At 40.8% G+C, this 24,162-nt stretch overlaps 1 protein-coding gene and 1 pseudogene across 2 annotated transcripts in view; one reads left to right on the top strand and one right to left on the bottom strand.

Moving 5' to 3' along the window:
* Positions 1–24,162, top strand: part of GAREM1 (GRB2 associated regulator of MAPK1 subtype 1) — a 205,224-nt gene that overhangs the window by 56,156 nt on the left and 124,906 nt on the right. For both annotated transcript variants that reach the window (XM_045065489.1, XM_045065490.1), the window contains exon 2: positions 21,700–21,840. In XM_045065489.1, the coding sequence (XP_044921424.1) occupies positions 21,700–21,840 (141 nt within the window). The remainder of the gene's footprint in view (positions 1–21,699; positions 21,841–24,162) is intronic.
* On the bottom strand, positions 4,809–8,296 carry LOC123387659 (annotated as a pseudogene).

The following is a 24,162-nucleotide window of genomic DNA, read 5'->3' as shown; positions in this document are numbered from 1 at the left end:
AACAAGATAAGTGTGAGGAAAAATCCATGGAGACCCAAGATAGCACATGGGCCCTTCTGTGACCCTTACATACCTCAGACTTTCCCAGTGTAATTGCTGTGGAAGCTCAGGAAGGGTTTCATACTATATCCCATGGAGTTTGGGTTTTTTTCTCTGAGCAGTGGAGAACCCTGAAAGGTTTCCAAGCAGAGTAATAGTGATAGTAGATTTGCTTTTGGAAGACTAATGGCAGCAGAATGGAAGCTAGATGAGAGGGCTCAGAATCTTGACAGAGACTCTCCCAGTATTCCTACTGAAGGCTGTGGGAGCGTATGTGAAGCCAAGAGCAGAAGGGTTGTAGTAGATAGAGAAGGGGGTAGAACGGAGAGCGACTCAGTTCCAGTAATGACGACAATAGCATTAGCTGAGATTTACTGAGTATACCAGATGTCTGCTTTAAGTTCTTGATAGTTACTAACTCATTTAATCCTCACAACAGCCCTGTGAAGTAGGCACTAGTACTGTTGTTATCTGCATTTTACAGATGAGAGAACTGAAGCACAGAGATACTAAATAACTTGGCAAGTTACACAGCCTGTGTGTGGCAGTTTGGGAGTGTGAGCTATGGCTGGCTGTGTCTAGAGCCCACACTTGGAGTTACTGCCTTCTCTCGCATTCTGTTACTGAATCAGTAAGCGTGTCTAAGATGTGGGGAGGAGTTAGATGTAGGTGACGAGAGGAGGAGAGTCATTGATGTGGATGCTTGATTGACAAAGAGGGTACAGATGCCACTTACAGAGATAGGAGGAGCAGGGAGGGGCACTAGGAGGAATTATAATTTGGGGATCATATCAAGTTTCGAGGTTCTTTTGGGACATTCAGCTGTTGATGTCCAGAATGCAACAGGATATACCCCTGACCCTTGAACGGTGTGGAGCTTCAGGGTACCGATCCCCTGTGCAGTCAGAATACCTCATAGAGCATTTGACTCCTCAAAAACTTAACTACTAATAGTCCACTATTGACTGGAAGCCTTACCAATAACATAAATAGTTGACTGACACATATTTTATATGTTAAATGTATTATTTTCTGTATTTTTATAATAAAGTAACCTAAAGAAAAGCAAATGTTACTAAGAAAATCTAAGGGAAGTACATTTACACCACTCTAAGGAATCCCTGTACATGTGGACCTGTACTGTTCAAATCCATGTTGTCCAAGGGTCAGCATCTGGACCGGGAACTCAGGATCGGTCTCTGCTTGGCGGTGATGTGTAACTCTAAGTACAGTTGCTATCAGGACAGACTAGTCCCACTGGCCCTGTATCGGAAGGACTGGGTAGAACTTTATGCCCTTCCTCTGCGTGGGTACGTGCAGCACAAATGCTAGGGAGGGAATTCTGGGCATCAGCATGAGTGGGAAGAGTCTAAGGAACCCCAGGGCTGCCAGATTTTCTGTAATGAAGACAGCTCCACACCACATAACATGCATGTTTATGAAACCAGGGTGATTAAAATCTAGCAGTTCTCTTGTATCCAGCTCTGGATTCCATCTTTACAGTTAAAGGAGAAATGTTCTTTACAAGCCTTTTTCCAAGAGTGTGTGGCTTCCTGGTGATCCTTCGAATGGTTGAGCAAGTTCATGGGTTTAATCCCAGCCAGGTTTATGGGATCAGGAATATGGAATCCAAAGAGCAGAGGAATCAGTGGGAGCCAGTGTCCACGGGGAGTAGGACTCATCATTCTGGGAGGTAGAGATGCCCAGGGGTTTTAACGGAAGTACGTGTTTTCTCTCATGTCAGTGGCGAGCATTTCCTTTAAAAAACAAACAAACAAAAAACAAAAATAAAACAAACAAAAAAAACCCCAAAACTCCCTGTTTTCTTTCCTCCTCTAATCTAAGGTTTAAAAATACAACCAAAGGAACGTAGGAAAGAAATTTTGAGAACTAAGCATCATATATAGAGTAATAACTTTGAGACAATTTAAAGCGTTGACAGTTATATTCAGTTAACTTTAAAAAGCCTAGTGAAATTGTTGGAAATTACTTAAAATTCTGTTCTTAAGTATAGACTAATAGGTTTTTTGCTACATTGATTTTTCAATGATATTTATCTGATTGTACGATTCTACTTACCATGAGTCTGAGTGAGCTATATTCCTTCAGCCTCCCTGAGTTGTTACAAATAAAGCAGAATCACACTCCTCTTGGTCAAGGTAGCGACTGTTTTCATACCCCAATATCTCAAAGTATAAGTTGATTTTGATTGCTTTTAGCTATCTTCGGAATTTTTTTTTTTTTAAAGATTTTATTTATTTATTTGACAGACAGAGATCACAAGTAGGCAGAGAGGCAGGCAGAGAGAGAGAGAGAGAGGAGGAAGCAGACTCCCTGCTGAGCAGAGAGCCCGATGCGGGACTCGATCCCAGGACCCTGAGATCATGACCTGAGCCGAAGGCAGCGGCTTAACCCACTGAGCCCCCCAGGCGCCCTCTTCGGAATTTTTAAAAAAAAGATTTTATTATTTGAGAGAGAGAGAGCACAAGCAGGGTGAATGTAGAGGGAGAAGCAGACTCCTGCTGAGCAGGGAGCCTGGGCGGGGGTTGATCTCAGGACCCTGGGATCATGACCCTAGCCGAAGGCAGGCATCTCTACCCCTGATACCCTTGACTTAAGTTCCGTATGTGCTTTCTACTAGAATAACTGGCTGCTTTTCTGTCTTACCTTCTGTGGTAGACCAGATTCTAAGATGGCCCCTTGATCTCCATGGCCTGGTGTTACCAGATTATGTCGTGGTATATGGCACAGAGCATTTTGCAGACATAATTGAGTCCCCAATCAGTGAACTTTAAGATAGATTATCCTTGGAGAACACAACCCAGTCAGACAAGTCTTTCAAAACTGAGCTTCTCTGGCCAGTTACAGAGGTGAGGTCAAATACGCTCAAAGCAGGAGAGGGATTCAAGCTGAACCAGGTTCTCCATTGCTCAGAGAAGGAGGGCGTCACCAAGTAAGGAGGACCTGCGTGTGCTCTTTAGGAATTGAGGTCAGTCTCCAGTCAATAGCCAGCAAGGAAATGACTTCAGCTTTACAACTGCAACTGAATTCTACCAACACATGAGTGAACTTAGATGGGGACCCTGAGCTCCAGATGAGAACCTGGACAGCCAGGAGCTTGATTTCAGCCCAAACAGAGAACCTGGCCATGCGTGCCAGATGTCTGTGCTATATTTAAGCTGCTAAGTTTGTGGTAATTTGTTATGTAGCAAGAGAAAACTAATATACTGTCCCTTGCTCCATTTCTCTCTACGAATGCTGATCATTGGTCTTCAGAGTTGCAGTGTTAGTATCTCTTAGGCTTGTGGTGTATGTTTTCCATTTGTTGCCTTAGCCGCTATTGCATTGAACTAAGGGGATTCCAGTCTTTTTTCTCCTCTTCTCTTCTAAAACCCTGAGCCCAAAGGCACTTGAGTGACTCAGTCAGTTAAGCATCAGACTCTTGGTTTCAGCTCAGGTCATGATCTCAGGGTTGTGGGATCGAGCCTGTACATGGGGCTCCACACTCAGTGCTGAGTTCTAGTTCTCTCTCTTTCCCTCTGCCCACCCCCCCTGCTCATGTGAGTGTACTCACTCTCTCTAAAAGATAAGTAAATTAAAAAAAAAATTTTTTTAAGATCTTTATCTATTTGAGGGAGAGAGTGAGCAAGAGAGAGAGAGGACACAAGCAGGGGGAGCAGGAGGCAGAGGCAGAGGGAGAAGCAGGCTCCCCACTAGGCAGGGAACCTGATGCAGGGCTCGGTCCTGGGACCCTGGGATCATGACCTGAGCCAAAGGCAGACGCTTAACTGACTGAGCCACCCAGGCACCCCAATAAATTTTATCTTAAATAAAATAAAATAAAACCCTGAGCTCAATCTTACTGGTTCTGTCTTACTCTGGTTTTTGGTATAGGTTTCATCCTGTGGGGTTAGAAAGGGAAGGTCTTAATTTCTCCATGTTGATACTGTTCAAGTGTCATCCTTAAAGATTTGATTCCTTTTCACTCTGTGATTTAATTCTTGGTGATGTTGTATCGTACGGCAGCTGTTTCTCACATTATCCACTGGACTGGGTCTGCTGTTCCCATTTCGTGGATAGAGAACAAGCGGAAGAGTGGTACGTGGCTATCGCATCAGCAAGGTGGGATGGGGACCGAGAACAGGAAGAGATGTGTGGGATGTGCTGGTGGGTGTTCAGAGTACCCAGCAACGAGGAACAGTTGAGCGATCGTGGACGTTGACGTCCCGCTAGGGAAATCTGTAAGCATGCCAAGAAGAAAGTATCTTAATGTGACTGTCTCACTTCAGGGGAAAAGAAGGCCTTCTGTGTGCGTAATTGTTCTATTTTCGTTTCCTTGGATTTATTTGGACCCTCTATCTAGTATTTCTCTTGGATCCAGAAAAAAACATGCTGAAATGGAAGGAGATAGTCTCTCTTCCTACTAAGTAATGAAATAACATCCTGGACACTGGATGGTCTACTGAGTAATTTATAAAGTGATAGATTTCTTGATTTCTTAGATCTGGAGAGGAGAAAGGGATGGTGTAGAAAGCTTTTTGTCTTGGTTTTTAATGTATCCACGTTATTCAGGTAAACTTCTTTAATTAGGTTTGCCCTTGTCTGGAAAAAAAATCCCATATTTTATAGATGCTTAAATAGATTGTAATTTTCAGTATATCTGGGCAAGATTAGAATACTTTGAACCATTTGGTTACGTTCATATAGTGACTCACTATCAGACCTTGGATGGGGACACCCCCCCCCGACATTTATTGAGTCGGGCTGTGCTATCCCTTGTCAATGTCTGTGAAAAATTTTCAAATGTCATTTAAATTTCACCTAATTTAAGTTTTGCAAATATAGAGCTTTTATCTGTAATTGCCAATGTAATTTTAGTCCACTAAAATAGATTTTTCGTTTGTTTTGTTCAAGATTTTATTTATTTATTTGACACAGAGAGAGACATTGGGAGAGGGAACACAAGCAAGGGGGACTGGGAGAAGGAGAAGCAGGCTTCCTACCGAGCAGGGAACCCGATACGGGCTGGATCCCAGGACCCTGGAATCATGACCTGAGCCAGAGGCAGACGCTTAATGACGGAGTCACTCAGGCGCCCCTAAAATAGAGTTTTTATTTTAAAAAGTATATGTATACATAATCCACTTGAGAACTCTTGAAACTGTACCTTGCCTCTGCTGAAGCCAGTTAATATTTCCATGTCTCAGATTATGCATTTAGGAGATGTTGTATACAGAGGATTCAATGTCAAGATGGTTTTCTTTGTTACATTTTGCCTTGGAAAATTGTATTAATAATTTATCTGTAAGCAGGAGAGTTGGTTAGGAGTTGTAAGTAACCACAGTACCAATTTAATTGATGATGTCTTCCAGTCTGTAAACTACTGGTGTTATGGGTTTGGGTTTTTTATTTTGATTTTTGGAAAGAACAGGTAGTTTTTTATTTTGTTTTCCAATTCTGTTTTGAGAAGTTGTTACTTATCATACACGCTTTGCATTTCCTTTAGGCCTATTATATCTCTATAGACATGTCTATAAAATTTGCTGATCTGATTTTTCTTAAGTTTTTGTTTATTTCTGGTATTTTAGTATACGATGTTTTTTCATATTCAAGTTCTTTATTGTATGTATTTTAAAATTATAGAGGCAAAGTGTTGTCTGGCTTTTTGCCTTTAGGGCAACCTACTTGGAAAAATTAAAAACTCAGGTGTTATTTGGTGTTTGCATTTATCTTACTAACCCTCTTTCATGTGTACAGAGAATATTAAAATTCATTGTTTTTGTGTGTTGGTACTAGAAACACGAGATTTTCAGCAGTGGTATATGTGTGTGTCTTTGTTTCTTTTTTCTCAAAATTTGGTTTTGTTTTTAAGGCTATGCAGGATTTTTAGAAATCTGCTTAATAGAAGAAAATTCTAAAAATTGTCAAATACATAATTTAAGTATTTTTCTTAAGAATATATCTTCTGGACTTCGATGGCAGTGAATCATTTGTAAATTTGATTCTTTAGTATTTTATATTTTGTTTGTCACATAATAAAGTTCAAGGGGATCTAGATCAAAGTTGAAACTAAAAATGACAATGAAAATCCCTTAAGTTGACCTCTGGCTCAGTTTATCCTCTTGAAATAAAATTGTTGGCTTTAACATGACTTTATACTTGGTGAATATTTTCCTTTTATTTTACTGAAGTAGAAGTGAAAGGTAAAGTGCAAATCATTGCACATTTTAGAGTATTTTCTCGTTGGACACTAAAAATTACTCTATTATGTACCTGATTCAGTCTAAGGGAAGAGAACACTTACTGAAGAAGAAAATAAAACCAAAGTCCTGTTTTTCATGAGCCTTTAATCTACAAACTACTATCCTGAGTTCCTTATATTTATTCTCATTCAGTCATTACAACTTACTTGCAGTATTATTACTATATATTAAGTGTGAGAACATCCTCGCCCAAAGAAATTAAGTAATTTGCTCCTGGTCGTACAGTTAAGAAGTATTAGAACCGCGATTACCTAACTCTGGCTCCAGATTGTTATTTCCAACATTTCACACTGCCTCCCACCAAACTTATGGAGTCATTATATAGTCATTTGAATAAGTGGAAACCGAGAGCATGGGGACAGGGGGTAGGGAGAGCCTAGATACGTGCCTGGTGATCTGACCTTTGCCCCTCTCTGGTAGCATGATGCCTGGGAAGAGTCTGAAACAAGGCCTGCCTGCTTCTCTGGTTCTCTCAGTCGTTCCCGGTCTCCGAGGGCTTATGTGTGTGCCCGTCTCACAAACAGTGTGATAAGTACATACTTCACACTGACGGAACGCATCGTCTTAAGGGCACTGCCCAACTCCGGAGGACACACTGCAAGTGTCTCACTGAGAGAGGAATGTCTGTCACTGCCCTTTATGGATTGCCAAAGAGTAGTTTTCCTGTGTCAGCTTTCCGATAATAAATCTGAGTCCCCTTCCTCACCTGCCAGAAATGTGATTCCGTGGTATTTATCGGGTACCATGCTAGATTTCATATTATTTTAAATGTTTGTAGAAATACTGATACTACTGTCGCTCACCTGTTTTTCCAAAAAGCACTTGGCATAGAATTCTTATCTTTTAAATATTAGGTTCAGTTCACTATTTCAGAGCATAACATTTCAGATTTGACTTAAGTAGGCATACTTCTGTTTCGTACAGCAGGGATCTATTATTCCTGGTCAGTCTGTTGACAAAGGAGTCTTTTGTCCAAGGGTTCCTTTGAAAAGAGGTAATAATATATCCCTAATCTCTCTCTCTCTCATTTTAAGCATCTTTCTCTTTTGTTACATGCATTCTTTCTTGCTTAAATTTCACTGTGAAGGTCTTTGACGACATTACCACTTAGTACTTTGTCTAAAGTAATCTCGAGTTCCTTTTCTTCCTGTTGCGATTTCACAGTAAACCATTGAACATAAAAATACAATACTTTCACATGCTTAGAACCCAAGACTACAGTCTTGGGGCCTTTGAGTAGCATATTCATCTCAAGAAGTGATCTTAGGCAATGTGGATTTCTAGATGTTTGTTTCTTTAGGGTAGAAAGAGATCAATAGGAGATACTGGGGAAAAAAATAGCTTTTTTTAAATACTCTTGCCTCAAAGGGTTTAAATGTTAACTAAGGTCGGCTTGCTTGATGTGTACTTAGATGACTTTGATGTGAATGCTCACCGATTTCTACCTAAGATTGTTCATTCATCAAGCATTTATCACACACCTGGTCTGTGCCCAGCAGTCCACTGGCATGAATGCAAACATGATCTAGTTGGGGAGACAGGAAGGTTCCTAGACATTCCATGCATAGCACTCAGGTGAAGATAGGTGCCGTGGGGATTTATTTATTTTTTTTTTAAAAAGCAAGCTCTGGTCAGTTTTATTAAAGAAAAATTTTGTGTGTTTACTTCTCACTGGCATGTGTCTAATGATTACAGAATTACGTGGATCAGTGATAGCCAGTGTGCATGCTCTGTAGTATTTCCCACACGCTATGCCCAATTCAGTATTATTGCCACTGCAGTGATGGCCATCATTTGGGCCAACATGGTGTAGTATTCTATTTCAGACTTCTAAAGTCTGTGCGGTTGTTGGCGAGGATGACCAGTTTCACTTTGCCATGTCTGATCATTTTCAGAGTCTGCTTGTATCCCAGCATGTATTTTCCACTTTTTCTAAGAGTTTGCTTAGAGTTGACCCACTCCAATGACTTTTTCATCTTCCTTGTGGCCACCATCTTCCTGCCTTAGGTTCAGGGCGGCACCAACCGAGAGCAGCCTCCGAGATGGCCGGGAGTGAGGAAGGAAAGACCCGCTGTGGGGATTTAAGGACTTCCTTACCATTTGTTTTATCTCTCTAAACTTTTGATACTTTTAGTCAGTAAACGTCTTGGAAACCAGTTTTAGATTAGTCAACCTGCTATGACAGCACATACTTGTTTTAACTTAATCAGACTATTTTCCAAAAATAGAAATATCCTGGAGGCTTCAAAGGAAAGAAAACATCCCTGATTGAGTTGGCATATTATTATGGATTCTGCTTCAAAGAATTAAATTGCTTTCTTTTACATTCATACACATTTTCAGAATACAGGCAGCCATGAAGCGTGGAGACTGGAATTTCTGTGCTGTAGCCAAAGTGAGATGCAAGGGGAATGGTTGAGAGTTGGTTCCTGAATCTTTATTCTTTTTTTTTTTTTTTTTAAGATTTTATTTATTTATTTGACAGAGATCACAATTAGGCAGAGAGGCAGGCAGAGAGAGAGGAGGGGGAGCAGGCTCCTCGCTGAGCAGAGAGCCTGATGCGGGGCTCGATCCCAGGACCCTGGGATCATGACCTGAGCGGAAGGCAGAGACTTGAACCCACTGACCCACCCAGGTGCCCCTGCATCTTTATTCTTAATATGGGTCAAATGGATGCATAACTGGTAAGCTTGTGGAATGACTTCCTTTCTATGGTACCCTGCATGTGTCATCACTGAGGTACTTAATGCTGACATTAGTTCTCCTATTGATGGTAAATTCTAGGAAAGTTGTTTCATCTGTACTCCTCATAACATTTTCTGACCATTAATCTAAAAACATCATTTTCTCTCTTGATATCACCCCATCAAATCCATAAGCCTGATTTGGTTTCATAAATAATTTGGAGCCAAAGTTCATCATAGGCATCGATTTAATCATCCAGATGGGAGCTAACATATAATTCCTATCTGTAATTAGATACAAATGAAGAGTTCTGTTAAATGCATGATAATGTTTTTAGTGACTTTTGAGTAATATTCTGGTCTTTATGAAGTAAACTTGGGTTGGTAATAGAACCTCTACAATCACAGACTAGTTGGGAAGCTTGAGAGAAATTCTCAGAAGCATAATATTGAGGAATGCTATTCCTCTCAGTTCTGTGGCATTATTTTGAAGTAAAAACAAAACAAAACAAAACAAAAACCTATCAGACATTGCTCAGATTTTAAAACCAGGAGCCAGGCTTAGACAGTACTTCCTTATATAGGCACCTTTAGTACTACTGTTTTTTGTTTTTTTTCTTTTTTCTTTAAAGATTTTATTTATTTATTTGAGAGAGAGACAGTGAGAGAGAGCATGGCGAGGAGAAGGTCAGACGGAGAAGCAGACTCCCTGTGGAGCTGGGAGCTCTATGCGGGACTTGATCCCAGAACTCCGGGATCATGACCTGAGCCGAAGGCAGTCGTCCAACCAACTGAACCACCCAGGCGTCCCTTGTTTTTTTTTTTTAAATCAAAAATTCTTTTCCTTTTTGAACCTAGTTCATATATTTTGATTGAATACGGCAGGCACCATGATTCTTACTTTATTCTATATTCCTGTTTCATGTTAGCCTTGAGTTTGGCTGAAGTCACGGAGACCCAAAGACAAAAAGACCACAGGTTGGCATGTTGCCCAAGGTGGCAGAGACCAGGTTTTTTTTTCAGTGGTTGCTATGTCATGGACTCAATTCTGGTCCTGAGTTCCCCCCAAGTCCAAGATGGTCACTACCCTTCCAGTTCCAGTAATCACATCCACACTCCATCTATCAGGAAGAATAAAGATGGAAAAGAAGGGCACACCTCTCCCAACCATCCATCTTGGTTGCCACTTATGTTCAGTGTTGTGTTGGAGACTCTAGCTGGGGGCATTAAGGCAAGAAAAACAAGCAGACAAAAAAATTTTGCATCCAGACTGGAGAGGAAGAAGTAAAACTTTTTCTATTTGTAGATGACATGAACTTGTACATAGAAAACCCTAAGGAATCTACAAGAAAATAAGCCAAAACTGTTAAAATGACGAACGGGTTCCGTACCATTTCAGGTTATGAAAGCTCAATATACAAAAATCAGTTGTGCTTCTCTACACTAGCAATAAGCACTCCAAAAAATAAAATTTAAAAACAGTTCTATTGGTAATACCGTCAAAAGGAATAAAATGCTTAGGAATAAATTTAACAAAAGAAGTGCAAGCCATACACACTGAAAACTACAAAACTTCATTGAAATAAAGATCTAACTCAATGCAAAGACATTCCATGTTCATGGATCAGAAGAGTTAATATTGTTAAAGTATCAGTCCTCCCCAGTTTGATGTATAGGTTGAACATAGTCACTGTCAATAACCTAGCTTGCTTTTGGGGGTGGGGGCAGAAATTAACAAGCTGATCCATAAAGCTCATACAGAAATTTAAGAGACCCAGAAAAACCACAACAGTCTTGAAGAACAAAGTTGGAAGGCTCACATTCCAGTTCAGAACTTAACTACAAAGTTACAGGAATTCAGACATTGTGGTATTGGCATAAGGAGAGAACTATCCATACATGTAAGGTGAAATAAACCCTTATATTTGAAATAAACCCTTATACTTACTATGAATGGACTTTTGAATGGACAGAGACAGTTCAGCTGGTGCTCACACAGCTGGATATCCACATTCAGAGGCATGAAGCTGGACCATTAACTCAAAAATGGTCACAAACCTAAATGTAAGAAATAAAAACTCTAAAATGTATACATAAATCCTTGTGACACTAGGTTAGGCAATAGGTTTTTACGTATGACACCAAAAACACGAATGACAAAAAATAAATTTGACTTCAAAATTAAAAATTTTGTGATTCGAAGGACACTATGAAGAAAGTGAAAGGACAGTCCCTGTAATGAAAGAAGATGTTTGAAAATCATATATCTGATCGGGACCTTGTATTCAGAATATACAGAAAACTCCTGCGAAAGACAAATAACCAGATCTACGCAAAGGATCCGAATAAACATTTCTTCCAAAAAGATATAGGAATGGCCAGTAAGCACATGAAAAAAGACTCGGCATCACTTAGCATTTCATAAGTACAAATCAAAACTGAAGTAAGGCATACTTCACACCCATTAAGATAACTGTAATTAAAAAGATGGGTAATAAGTGTTGGAGAGGAGGTGGAAAATTGGAACCCTCATTCATTCCTGGTGGGAATGTAAAACGGTGCAGCCAGTTTGGAAACCATCTGAGAGTTCTCAGAAAGTTAAACCATGTGACCCAAGTTCCACCCCTAGGTATATTTCCAAGAGAAATGAAAACAAATGTCCACAGAAAAACTTGTAGAGCAGTATGGTATAACTACCAAACCTGTAAATAGCCCAAATGTCCATCCTCTGCTGTATGGGTAAATAAAACATGGTGTATCCATACACTCAAATGTTATTTGGCCAAAAAGGAATTAAGTGCTAATCTACACTACAACATAGATGAACCTTGAAAACATTATGCTAAGAAGCCGGGCACAAAAGGTCACATATTTCATAATTCCATTTATATGAAATGTCCAGAATGGGCAAGTTTATAGATTCAGGGAGTAGATTAGTGGTTGCCTCAGGCTGGGGTGAGAAGTAGGGTGAGGACTGTTAATGGGTATGAGGTCTCTTTGGGATGATGGGAATGTTCTATAATTAGACTGTGGTGTTTGCACAACTCTGTGACTATACTAACACTGTTGAAGTGTAAATATCAATCAGTGAATTTTCTGGTATATGAAAGATGTTTTTAAAAAGTAAGTCTTGGAAGAGGCACTTAATGATTTCTACTATATCCTTTTGGCTCTACGTGGGGGTAGGAACAGTGAAGGTGGAAATGGTATTCTATATTCTGGGCATCCATGTGCTCAACTAACCTAAAGGGGACTATGACTTGAGGACAAGGAGTGAGTGAGATTCGGCTGGACATCTTGTAATTTCTACCATCTTCTAGTTGAAGGTGAACCATCACAAAACTGCTGCAAGTTATTGTTGTTAAGTCAACAGTCATTTTTGAGGAAGAGCTTCCTAGTAGCTTGAAATAATACCCTCATTTTTTAAAAAAGCTTTAAATACAGAGAGGTTTGAGAAAATAGAATTGCCCTTACTCTTTATTGCAATGTTGAAGACCAAACCAAAAAAAAAAAAAAAAAAAAAAAAAAAAAGTGGAACAAAACATCTGCTAGCTCAATATGTCCATTTGTTTGTGTGGACTCAGCAGAAAAGTGACCATGTCAGGTAATCATCAGTGATGCCTTTATTGGTACCAGCAGGGTATAGGATCCTGGTCTGGTAAGAAGATAAGAAAAGTCCCTGGTACCCAAGAATGTCACAGTCTAATTAAAGAAATACAATGTAGGGACGCCTGGATGGCTCAGTTGGTTAAGCAGCTGCCTTCGGTTCAGGTCATGATCCCAGCATCATGGGATCAAGTCCCACATCAGGCTCCTTGCTTGGCGGGGAGCCTGCTTCTCTCTCTGACTCTGCCTGCCACTCTGTCTGCCTGTGTTCATTCTCTCTCTCTCTCTCTCTCTCTCTCTGACAAATAAAATCTTAAAAAAAAAAAAAAATACAATGTATATGCATAAAATGTTAAATAACATAGGATAGTTTATAGTTAACTACAAAATGCAAAAAAGCAGACAATAAATGCTATGCAAGTTTACTTAGCCTGAGAAAAAACCTATAACCTGACATATCTGAGGACAGTAAGCATAAGGATACTTTTGGAGAGCTTACTGTGTGGCCGATGCTTTGTAAGCATCTGGTAAGTTTGATCTTGTCCCCTTCTCACACTAAGTGCAAGAATAGAGTCTCCCGGTGGGTGATGTCTCTCCAGGGCCCGTGCACTTATATGCCTCAGTTGTGCTCTGAACCCAGGCTGCACAATAGGACGGGCGAGGAGATTACAGGACCCTGCTGGTTTCTAGATCTCGCTCTTAGAGATTCTGATTTCAGTGGTCTGGTGTGTGCCCTTAACCTCCCTGCCACTGGAGGTTTTTTTGACAAGTTCCCAGAGGTTGACAGTGACTATTGAGCCGGGTGCGAACCACTGTGTTCCTTAGTGTGGTAGGTTCCTCTCCTAACCCCTGAGAGATGATCAGCCCTTTGAAGAAGGTAAGGCAGGACTGGAGACAGCAGATACTGTCTCCTCTTAGAAGTGGTTAGAACTGGACAGCAGCTAAGCTCAAGTAATGCTGTTTTCTACTGTTCCCATCTCTGTCCCACCAGATATGTCTTAGCAGTCACAAGATGCCATTGCCTAGAAATGGACTGTCCTGTGAAGTGGATGGAGGTACAGATGCAGGGGCGCTTGTCTCCGGAGGGTCCTGTTAGTGCATGATAGCCAGAGCAGGGAACATTATAGGGGACTCTTAGGTTGCTAAAGTTACTCGTTGTGTCTGCCCAGAAGTAGAACATTCATTTTCCTTTGCATTCATGGTGTCTGTGCCAGAAGCTTTATTTTTGTTTGCTCCTTACTATGCTTTTTGAGAAGCTCTTATTAAGCGGTTTAAGATGCCTTTATTTGATTGATAACCTATGTCTGATCCTTCCTCTCCAGCCCTTCCCTTTCTTCTAACACTTCAACTGTTAGACTAAAAGCAGTTGCTTCTCTTCTTCCTAGAGCTTTCTTTTCCATTGGCAAAATTTTGTTTTGTCTCATTTTTTCAGTTTCCATTGCAAAATTAGGAACTGTGCTTTTGTGGTTTCCTATAACCGCATCCTCCCTGACCACTTTATAGTTCCTCTATCTTAATGAGTTAATTAGTTCCTTCTAGGATTTTCCTCCCCTTCTGTTACTTCCTTTTTAGAACACCTTACTGCTTTTTCACTGCAGACAATGCATTTTAATTTCATGGTTTCATGATTGTTCTTTAACAGTCTTAGAGCACTTTGCTATGACATCATTTCTTGCCCTCCTTTACCTCCCCAACCCCCCATATCCTTTCTTTCTTTGCCATGTCATTTGGATTGTAGTTCTTTGGGATACAGAAATACTGTGGTAGTGCCATGTTGTCTTCCCACAGTAAATATTGTTTATTTGGAAGACAAAGTAACCAGGACCTTACTATACACTGACTACTGAGGATGGGAACTAAGTATCATTTAACTATATCCCTCAGGTCATGGGATAGAATGTAACTGAAAGATGCAGAAAGGAATTTTTAGTGGAAGCCACCTTGGCAAATTCAAGCTTGTATTTATGAAGAGTACTTTAAAGGAATAGCCTCTGTAACACGACCTCCATGATCACTAGAGTCAGGAGGCTTTGCTGTTTTTGGAGATCGTGCATATAGATGTCTTAGTTAACAGAGTCTAACTATCGAAACAAAGAAGGAAAACTACAACACATCTGTGACGTAGTATCACATCAAAGCGTAGCTCTCCATCCCAGCTCAGTGGGTCAGGAGGGCGCTGGGGGGCCGTTGGTGCCGCTGTGTATTGATTAAGGGACCCAGACTGCTGGCAGCTGTGCTCTCTTCAGCTTGTTCCAAGGTCTTCCTAGGAATCAATATTCAGCCCTTTCCTGAGAAAAGAGCAGAGAGGATGGTTTGTGGGCATTTTTCATGGTTAAGGACAGGAAGTGGGAAATGGCACTTCTGCTCACTGAAGGTATTTTTTTTTTTAAATGGAGGGAACCTGTGGGGGGAGGATTGGAAGAAGGTGGTCAAAAGGTATAAACTTACAGATAAGTAAGTACTAGGGATGTAGTGTATGACATGATGACTAACTATGGGTAACACTTGCTATGTGAGGCACAAGGAAGTTGTTGAGACGGTAGATCCTAAGAGTTCTCATCACAAGAAGAAATCTTTTTTCTTTTTATTTTATCTGATGGAGGTTAACTAAGCATAGTGTATAGTCATTTCACACTACATGTAAATCAAACCATCATGCTGGACACCTTGAACTTACACAGTGATATGTGTCAATTATTTTTCAATAAAACTGTAAAAAGAAGTTCAAGTTGTAAAAGAACGCAGTGGTTTGAGTATGTAACTGACTCAGTAGGGTTCCTGTCTACACAAAAAGGATTGTAAGATCAAGTAAACACATAATTAAAATTAAGCAACTCTATTAACAGGGAGGAGGTAAAATACAATGTTGTCACTTGACCAGCTCTCCTTTTAACATTCCTAGAATAAAACAATGCACAACTCTTAAATTAGATTTATAATAAGTAGTAACAGAGACCATAAAACCTATTCATTTATTCATTGTTGATAGATTTAGTTACAGCGTAAGGAGCAGTTTATATCCATAACAGATAAAAACAATGCCAGGGTTAGTAAATCTGATTCTTATTACACATGTATTAACAAATCAGATTATTTCAATGGGGCCTCATTAATCAGTCAACAAATCCGTGAGGATCCACCACAGACATGGTTCTCCTAATGGGCTGAGAAGAAACCAAACTAAATGGGGATAAAGACATACTTTAAAAAGAAAGATAAGCAGGAATGTGAGTTTATATATTTGCTATGCAAATTGATAAACCAGATATTCTGGAAGTTGAAAGGATTAAGAGTGCATGCCCTCTGTAGAGATACAGCCCAAATTGTTGACTGAACCTGTTACTCTGGTGTGAAGTGCCTATGGGAAGAACAGAAAAAGACACAAAAGTAGAAAATCAAAAACACTTTAATTTAGTAATTGCCAAAATCACAACACAGCTTAGAGAATTGTGTAAAAATCATGCATTTGTTCTTTATGACATGAGGATAGCCAAAAGAAAAAAAAAAGAAAAAAAGCAAACCAATGTGGGCATGTGTCTGTGTTACCTGGGATTCAGCCCAATCTTTTTTTTTTTTTTTTTAAGATTTTATTTATTTATTTGACAGACAGAGATCACAAGTAGGTAGAGAGGCAGGCAGAGAGAGAGAGGAGGAAGCAGGCTCCCTGATGAGCAGAAAGCCCCATGCGGGGCTTGATCCCAGGATCCTGAGATCATGACCTGAGCTGAAGGCAGAGGCTTTAACCCACTGAGCCACTCGGGCACCCCATTCAGCCCAATCTTAATAGAAAACTCATCAGCGGTAAGCTAGGAGTTCTAATATCAAAGCCTTATAAATTGTCATCCAAGTACATCATACTTCATATTTAAAAACAAAAAAGCATTTAATAGAGATTTGGATTCTACTGTCACAGACATACAACTATTTGAACTGATTGAGACACATCCTAAGTAACCTATAGAAAAGGCAGTATTGTTATGCACTATTTCAGTATATTCAAATGTAATAAATTTAATTACAGTTTCAGGCTAAAATAGTTACAAGCAGCATGAAAATATAAGATTCAGTGGGGGAAAATCATCTAAATAAATGCAAACGTTATTATATTTGAATATTAAAAAGGCAAAACAAAACCGTGAGGCAGTGAGGCCAGGCAGCTCCCTTGTGTGGCTGTGGATGCTAGTAAGACAGGGTAGTTTAGAGAGGATCCTTTCCCCCCCCCCCCCCAAGAGTTTATTTATTTGAGAGAGAAAGAGAGAGAGCACTCTTGAGAGAGTGAGCATGGTGGTGGGAGAGGCAGAGGGAGAAGCAGGCTCCTCACTCAGCGGAGAGCCCGATGTGGGATTCCATCCCAGGACTCCAGGATCATGACCTGAACCCAAGGCAGATGGCAGATGCTTAACTCACTGAGATACTCAGGTGCCCCAGTTTGGAGAGGATCTTACCTAACAGCATTTTTAATCCTGAATTATCTTTCTTCCTTAACTCTTATGACCATGATTCTCAAATTTGACAAATGTGTAGACCAGTTCCAGAAGGTAAAAAATATCTGTAATTCCCACATCGTTAAATTACTTTTATTGTCATTGAAATATACACAAACATTAAAACAGCAGTCTAAGTTCCTCCTGCTCTGAGCTCTTACAGAAATTTATATATTCAGCATAGGTTATTAACAAAACTACAAAATTACTGTAGTCCGAATGAAAAATATTAGGATTTGTATCAGGAAGATATTTGTGAAAGCGGCATTTTCAAGAATGAGTATGATGAGTAGTGAGTAAGTAAGGGTTGGGAGCTAAGGCTCAGGCAAAGGAATGGAAGTGAGGGGCCGGCGGAGGGACACTGAACCCTGTGTGTGGCACAGAAAGCAGGTCCTTTGAGCCCTCGTGTGTTGTGTGGGGATATAGGTCTTATATTCTGTGGATAGATCATGAGGGCCTTGAGTATTGAGCCAAAAAGACTTAAAGCCTCGTTCTGTATGAATGAGAACCCCTGAAGACAGATGTGAGTAGAAGAATAAGACGAACCTTGTTGTATTCTTGGAAGTTTTATCTGCAGCAATATTTAAATGAGTTGACAGAGTGAAGAACGGAGGGTTGAAAACCCGGCCAAGAGATCAGCTCCGTGAGAGCAGGGACTTGGTTCAGTACTATATTGCCAGGTTCTAGAACATAGCTGGTCCTCTGTTTATGAATGTTGGATGAATGTAGGATGCCTGAATGAATGGTAGGGGGACATCCAGGTAGATGAGGTTAGAAGATAAAGTCTGGATGAAGAGCTCAGAATACAGATTGGTAGCTGAGAGCATGGATATGCGAATTGTCCATAACTAAGAGCCCTGAGGGGTGTGTGAAATGATAAAGGAGAGAGAAATAGTGAACAGATTGAGAGAAGAACCTTGATTAACTCCTACAGTTGTTACAGCTCCTGTGTAAAAGGGGAAAACCGTGAAGGTAACAAGGAGAGACCAGAAAGGAGCATTAGGAGATGACAGTGGCCCCGCAGCCAATCCGGCTGGATCTGTGCATGTCCGGCTTAGAAATTTTCATTTTAAATTTTGAATTTGATTTTGTTTAAAGCAGACTTCCTTTGAAGGATTCATGGGTTCTAGTTTCCCCAGGATTAAAAGTGATTTTGACAAGTGTGTAAGACTTAATGTTGAGGGGATCAGGGCCAAACCAGGGAAGAGAAATATATCCCAGAAGCATTCTGGATCTGGGGAAATTTCAGAGGGATATTAACACATTTTGGAATTTAACACCCATTTCTTTTAAACTTCTTGTACTACATCTTTGAGCTAAATATATAAGTTTTAGCATGTTACATGTAGTAGTTAAGCAACAGGATAATTATTATCACACAAAAAATGTTTACTTTAGGGATTCATTTAATGTCGTGTCTCTATTAGTGGCCTACCTTAGGACATTTTAAGTGATTATATTAAATTTTATTTCCAGACAATTTTTGTGAAACTTCTTTTGCCTAAAGCAGGTACATGGTTCAGTTGTTTAACAAAAAAAAAAAAAAAAAAAAAAAAAAGGCATAAGCTCAAAAACAGGCACTGGCTTCTTACTACTTTATAGCTTTGAAAATCATCCTGAATTCTCTTGACAAGAGTGTTTACTACATCAGCTAGCCGTAGGACTTAACATTAAATTTTCATTTTGATTAACTTGACTGCAATTGTTTCTTGGCTGCCTCTTTAGAGCCCACTGTGGAATAAAATTAAAACAGTTTTATGATAGAGCAGTTTAGTTGCAGAAAATGACAGTTTTCTTTTTCCCTGAATGGTGGTTGTGTTTTCCCTCTGAGTTTCCTTACCTACCTGCCATGGCTCTGGTTTCTCCTTGCTCCGATCCAGCATTTATAGTCCTGCCAGATTAATTCTCCTAAAGCAGAGCTTTGGCCAGTCTCTCATCCCCAAACCCTTTTCTGGCTCCTCCCATTGCCAGAGAATTAGGACCAGCCCCAAAGCTATCTATTCCTCTGGACATTTTCTTGATCTTCTCTGCCAAAGTCAACGTCTCCACTCCAGATTCTTTACTCCTCTTGCCTAGCACCAGTCATGTCCTACCTTACTTCAAAGCACATGTGAGCACATCTCCCCCAGAGGATGTCAGCTTCCTGAATGCAGGGACCAAGCTCTCTTTTCATTTTCGCCCACTCCTCCATTGATTGTTGCATGAAAGATCCTCCATAAATGACTGCCAGTCTTCGACATGGACACATTAAATATGTAGATCACGTATTCCTCAATAAGGCTGTTTTCAGAAAAAGCTAAGCAAATAAGGAGATATGTGTTTGTTGGATAAATGAATTAAAGATACCTTAAAATGCCAACCTTGCAAACTACTCCTCTTATATACAGTCCTCCTGATCCTCTTAACCTTTACTTTTTCTTTTTTCCCATATAGCTCCTTTCACTTTCTAATGCATTCATAATTTCATTACTCATTTTTGTTGCTGTTACTGTCTCTCTCCTTCCTTGAGTGAGAGTTGGAGCTCAGGGTGAGTTTTTTAGATGATGGTTGGCAGGGTTTTTTTTGTTTTTTTTTTTTTAAAGATTTTATTTATTTATTTGACAGACAGAGATCACAAGTAGGCAGAGAGGCAGGCAGAGAGAGGAGGAAGCAGGCTCCCCGCTGAGCAGAGAGCCCGATGCGGGACTCGATCCCAGGACCCTGAGATCATGACCCGAGCCGAAGGCAGTGGCTTAACCCACTGAGTCACCCAGGCACCCTGGTTGGCAGTTTTTAAGGCAAAAGTCAGTGTGGTGTTGAAAGAACAGGGGAAGACACAGAGGGACCCCACAGTCCGTTTCTGCTATGCGGCCTCAGGCATGTTTCCTACCTGCCCTGAAGTTAGGGCATTTCCTCACCTGTAGGAAGATAATAGGACTTAAATTACGAAGTTTATATAAGGATGGAATTCTAGGGTGAAAAAGCGCACAGTAAATAAAATTAATAGTTGACGTTTCCTCATCCCTCCTAACATCATGTGACAGATTTGGTGAGCCACATTTCCCATCGCTGGCACAGTGCATCTTCATGGCCCCTCTGTGAAGCAGGGTGCTGTTGTTGCTCCATCTCACGGAGGGGAAACGGTTTCTGTCCAAGACCGCATAGTGGTGGGGCACAGAGCTTTGACTAGACCAGATCTGTTGGACTTCCTGGGCGGTGCTTGTAACCCCTCCTGCCTCCCGGTGGGAAGCCTCAGGGAAAACCAGAGGACTCCTCCTTTGGAGTAGTGCTTCCAGATCTTTATTTCTGCTCCAGCATGCTTGAGGGGTCTGCAGAGCACTCGTTAAGTACCAGCAGCCTCCTCGGGAGGACATTGTGAACCTTGTCTCCCAAAGTGTGAAGAGCAGGGGAGTCTGGTTTCGGAAGTTTCGCTGGGAGTAGCACCTCTCTCATTCCTGCTAGGGGACCTCTTCCAGATCTGCAGCTTTTTCTCCATCCTTCTCAACCCTCCTCCCCATCTGTGTCTCCAGCGACCGAGGTGAAGTATTCTTTCATTAAGACTATTTGAAAGATTATGGCCTGACTGCATTAGAAACAGATTTGATGGCTTATGATTGTGATAACCAGTTACAGCTTCCTCGACTTCTTTTGTGTTGCAAAAGTACTGAAACTTGTTAGTGAACTTTGAATTCCATTCAAAACACCCAGTGAAATCCCTGACTCTTGGTTATTGTGATATAGTAACCTTCAGAAATAAGAAAGGCTAACTGTTTTCTGTATAAAGAAATGAGCCTTTTCAGATATTATCTGAGCATTGAAAATGACTAAACCGGGATTAATGAGATAGATCGTTTCAGCATCTTAAAAAAAAAATAAAGTCTTTTTAAGTTTCAGGGGATGAATATCTCTCTTGAAATAATTTATTTGCCATTGGTTCAGATGCTAAAAATGTACCTCAGAAAATATCAAAATGAAAAAAAATAATTTCATTTGCATGCTGTAAAGTGTCATTATTTTTAATTGGGAAATTTGGTAGGGGGCCAGAAAGAACTGGCAAAACATACACAATTTCAAAGGAGATACTAGCATTTAATTTCAAGTACTGTTTCAACAGAGAAGTTTATTATATATTTTTGGTAGTTGTATTTTAGTGATTAAGAGCATGAGCCTTGGAGTCAGTCTGAGTTGGGCCTGAATCTTCACTTTCCTTCTGATTAAATCTGTGAGCTCAGACCTATCACTTAACATTCTGAACCTTGATTCTTCCCACCTGTAAAGAAGGAACAATACCTACCTCATAATATTATTGCATCCATGTAATAATGCATGCAAAGCACCTGGGTGGTACCCAACATATTGTTGTCAATAAATGTTTTATTAGCCTTGAGTTCAGTCATTTAGATAAAATGAGGTTTTCAGAATATCTTCACAGGTAAGTGGAAACATTTTTAGGGAATCCTGTGCGCCATTGTCCGCTTGTTGTAGAATGCCTTTTTTGTGCTCATTTGGAGGGAAGCTTATGTCATGTTGGGATGAACTATCGATTTCTGCATTAGTGAAGTTTTAACTAAGGAAATTTTACTGCAGAGTATGAAGCAAGCAGATGCTAATTCTAAGTTTCTTATACAAAATTATGTCTTTCAGGAGAATGCATTGAAGGGCTGCGGGAAAACGAATACCTTCTGATTCATTCGTGCCGTCAGTGGACCACCATCACTGCCCACAGCCTGGAGGAGGGACACTACGTCATTGGGCCAAAGATAGAGATCCCAGTGCATTATGCAGGTACAGCTCCCTTCAAGGGGTGAGAAAGGCAGAGGAAGGGATTTGAATATGCAAATTTCCCCCTCCTGAATGAGAAAATAGGATTTGTCTATGAACTAGAGTATGATGACTTAGAAAAAGAAGAATCAAATGCGTTTCTGTGGTTATTTTATCTGTCAGTGAAAGTTCACTTTCATTTTGTCATAGGCAGTTTCTGATTAATTGCATGTAGTTATATGTGGATTCTTACTAGACATTTATAAAATGAATCCTTTACAAACACAGAGAACGTCTCTGTCGTCCTGGGATGGCATCCGTATGTGAGCTGCCGTGTCTGAGTAACCCTGGGCACCACTTGGGTGTTGCTTTGGGGCATGGCTTTACAAGATACCACTTGGCAAATGGGCATTGTGGGCTGGCTTTAGGAATACTGGGGTGGAAGCTCGGATACCTGGGCATGGCCCTCTTTGCAACAAGGCATGTGGGATATAGGTAGTGAAGATGCCCTCTCTGCTTTAGTGAATAAATCAGGGTGAGAGCTGCCATTTCACCTCACTTTGAACACCATTCAGTTCAACGATGCCATTGAACCAGCTTTACTGTGTTGTATGTGTCAGCCCTGTCTAGGAGTTCGGGATACATCTAGTGGCTTATATACAGATTCAGTAGTGCTGGCTTACAAATGCATTGTAAAAAACAAACAAACAAACATGTGATCCTGTATTTATCTCTGTGGCTTATAGATCATTATGTAAAGAATCTTGATTTTTTTTTCTCTGTAATTATTCAGTTTTTCAGATTCTGTAGGAGAACTCTTTGATCGATTACTTAGAAATTACGCAGCCCTAGACTGCCATTATGTTTTTGAGTGAAACCTTTATAATGCCCAGAGAGGTGCCTGCCTTTCAGGAAAAGGGACCTCACTGTGGTTCCACTGGCTAGAATGGCACAAATGTAAGTGTTTCATATGTATTGTATAAATGAATAGTTTGGCCCCCACTTCAACCCCTAGGAGATTGAAATTGCCAGTATGACTTCAGGATCGCCCAGCTTCTCAAAACTCTTCTTAAAAAAAAAAATTATAAGAAAGAATTTCTCTAGCCTGAAAGTTTGCCCCCTAGAGTTATGTTTGCTGACCATAGGAGTTGCGTTCATGGAAAAAGGAGGAACGTATGGCAGCAGAAAGTATTACACCGTTGGATTGGGAGCCAGGGCAGAGGGACCAGAGAACAAGAAAACCTTCTGGCCTGCCCAGTCTCTCCTGCCAGGAGGTTCCATGACAGGTGAGATCTGTGCTATTTTTAGGAAGCCCAAACTCCTGGTGCTTGTCTTTTATGGAAAACTGTAAAGGTTGGTGTAAGTCTGTGCTTGATCTCACATACGCAGCTTTACCTGATATACCCTTGCTCTTCTCGTCATAGATTGAGTTTTCTTTCAGTCTTCCTTGATCTCACTGTGAATAGCTTATCAATGCGGTCTTCCCAAAGGAATGCTTTCCTTTGGTCCTTAGCTTAAATCTCCATAGAGACTCCAAACTGCCACCGGACTTGTTGGCTTATTTCTCAAAGCCCCCTGGGGCTGGTTCTAATCCGCTTCTCCACACTCCCCTTTTCTGCCCTGGAGAGCAAACCCCTCTCTAGTGAGCCTGATTGCCTCACTGTTAGCCGGACATACTGGCTACTTTTCCATGCATGCGATTCCCTGGCCGGAGTGGCCTTCCTCAGCCTTGTTCTAATCATCATCAGGGCCTGTCCTTGTATCAGGCGGGTGCGGGCGTCCCCACTCTGCGGGTGGGGTCTCCACGTGTATGTATGGTGTCTCAGGTTCATTTGACACAGACCCCAGTCTTCATTCAGGTACCTTTTCCTGGATACACATATAACTTCACTTGCTAGTTGGACTGTACATTCCTCAACAAGTGAGCCTGATTCTTTTTTAACTTACAAAAATTTTAATTCCAGCATGGCTTACATACAGTGTTATGTGAGTTCCAGGTATACAATATAGCGATTCTACAATTCCATATATAGTACTTACTGCTCATCACGGTAAGTGTACGCTTCATCCCCTTCACCTGTTTCCCCCTCCGCCGCCCGCCTCCCATCCCCCACCCGTCTCCCCTCTGGCTATCTGCTTGTTCTCTATAGTTAAGGCAGTGAGGGACGGACGCCTGGGTGGCTCAGTGGGTTAAGCAGCTGCCTTCGGCTCAGGTCATGATCCCAGCGTCCTGGGATAGAGTCCCACATCGGGCTCCTTGCTCGGCAGGGAGCCTGCTTCTCCCTCTGCCTCTGCCTGCCATTCTGTCTGCCTGTGCTTGCTCTCCCCCACCCCCCGATAAATAAA

This window comes from Mustela putorius, unplaced genomic scaffold, assembly GCF_011764305.1.
Source record: "Mustela putorius furo isolate JIRA1106 unplaced genomic scaffold, ASM1176430v1.1 tig00003858_pilon_pilon_pilon, whole genome shotgun sequence".
NCBI lineage: Eukaryota > Metazoa > Chordata > Mammalia > Carnivora > Mustelidae > Mustela > Mustela putorius.
This window is presented reverse-complemented; position numbering and strand designations above follow the sequence as displayed.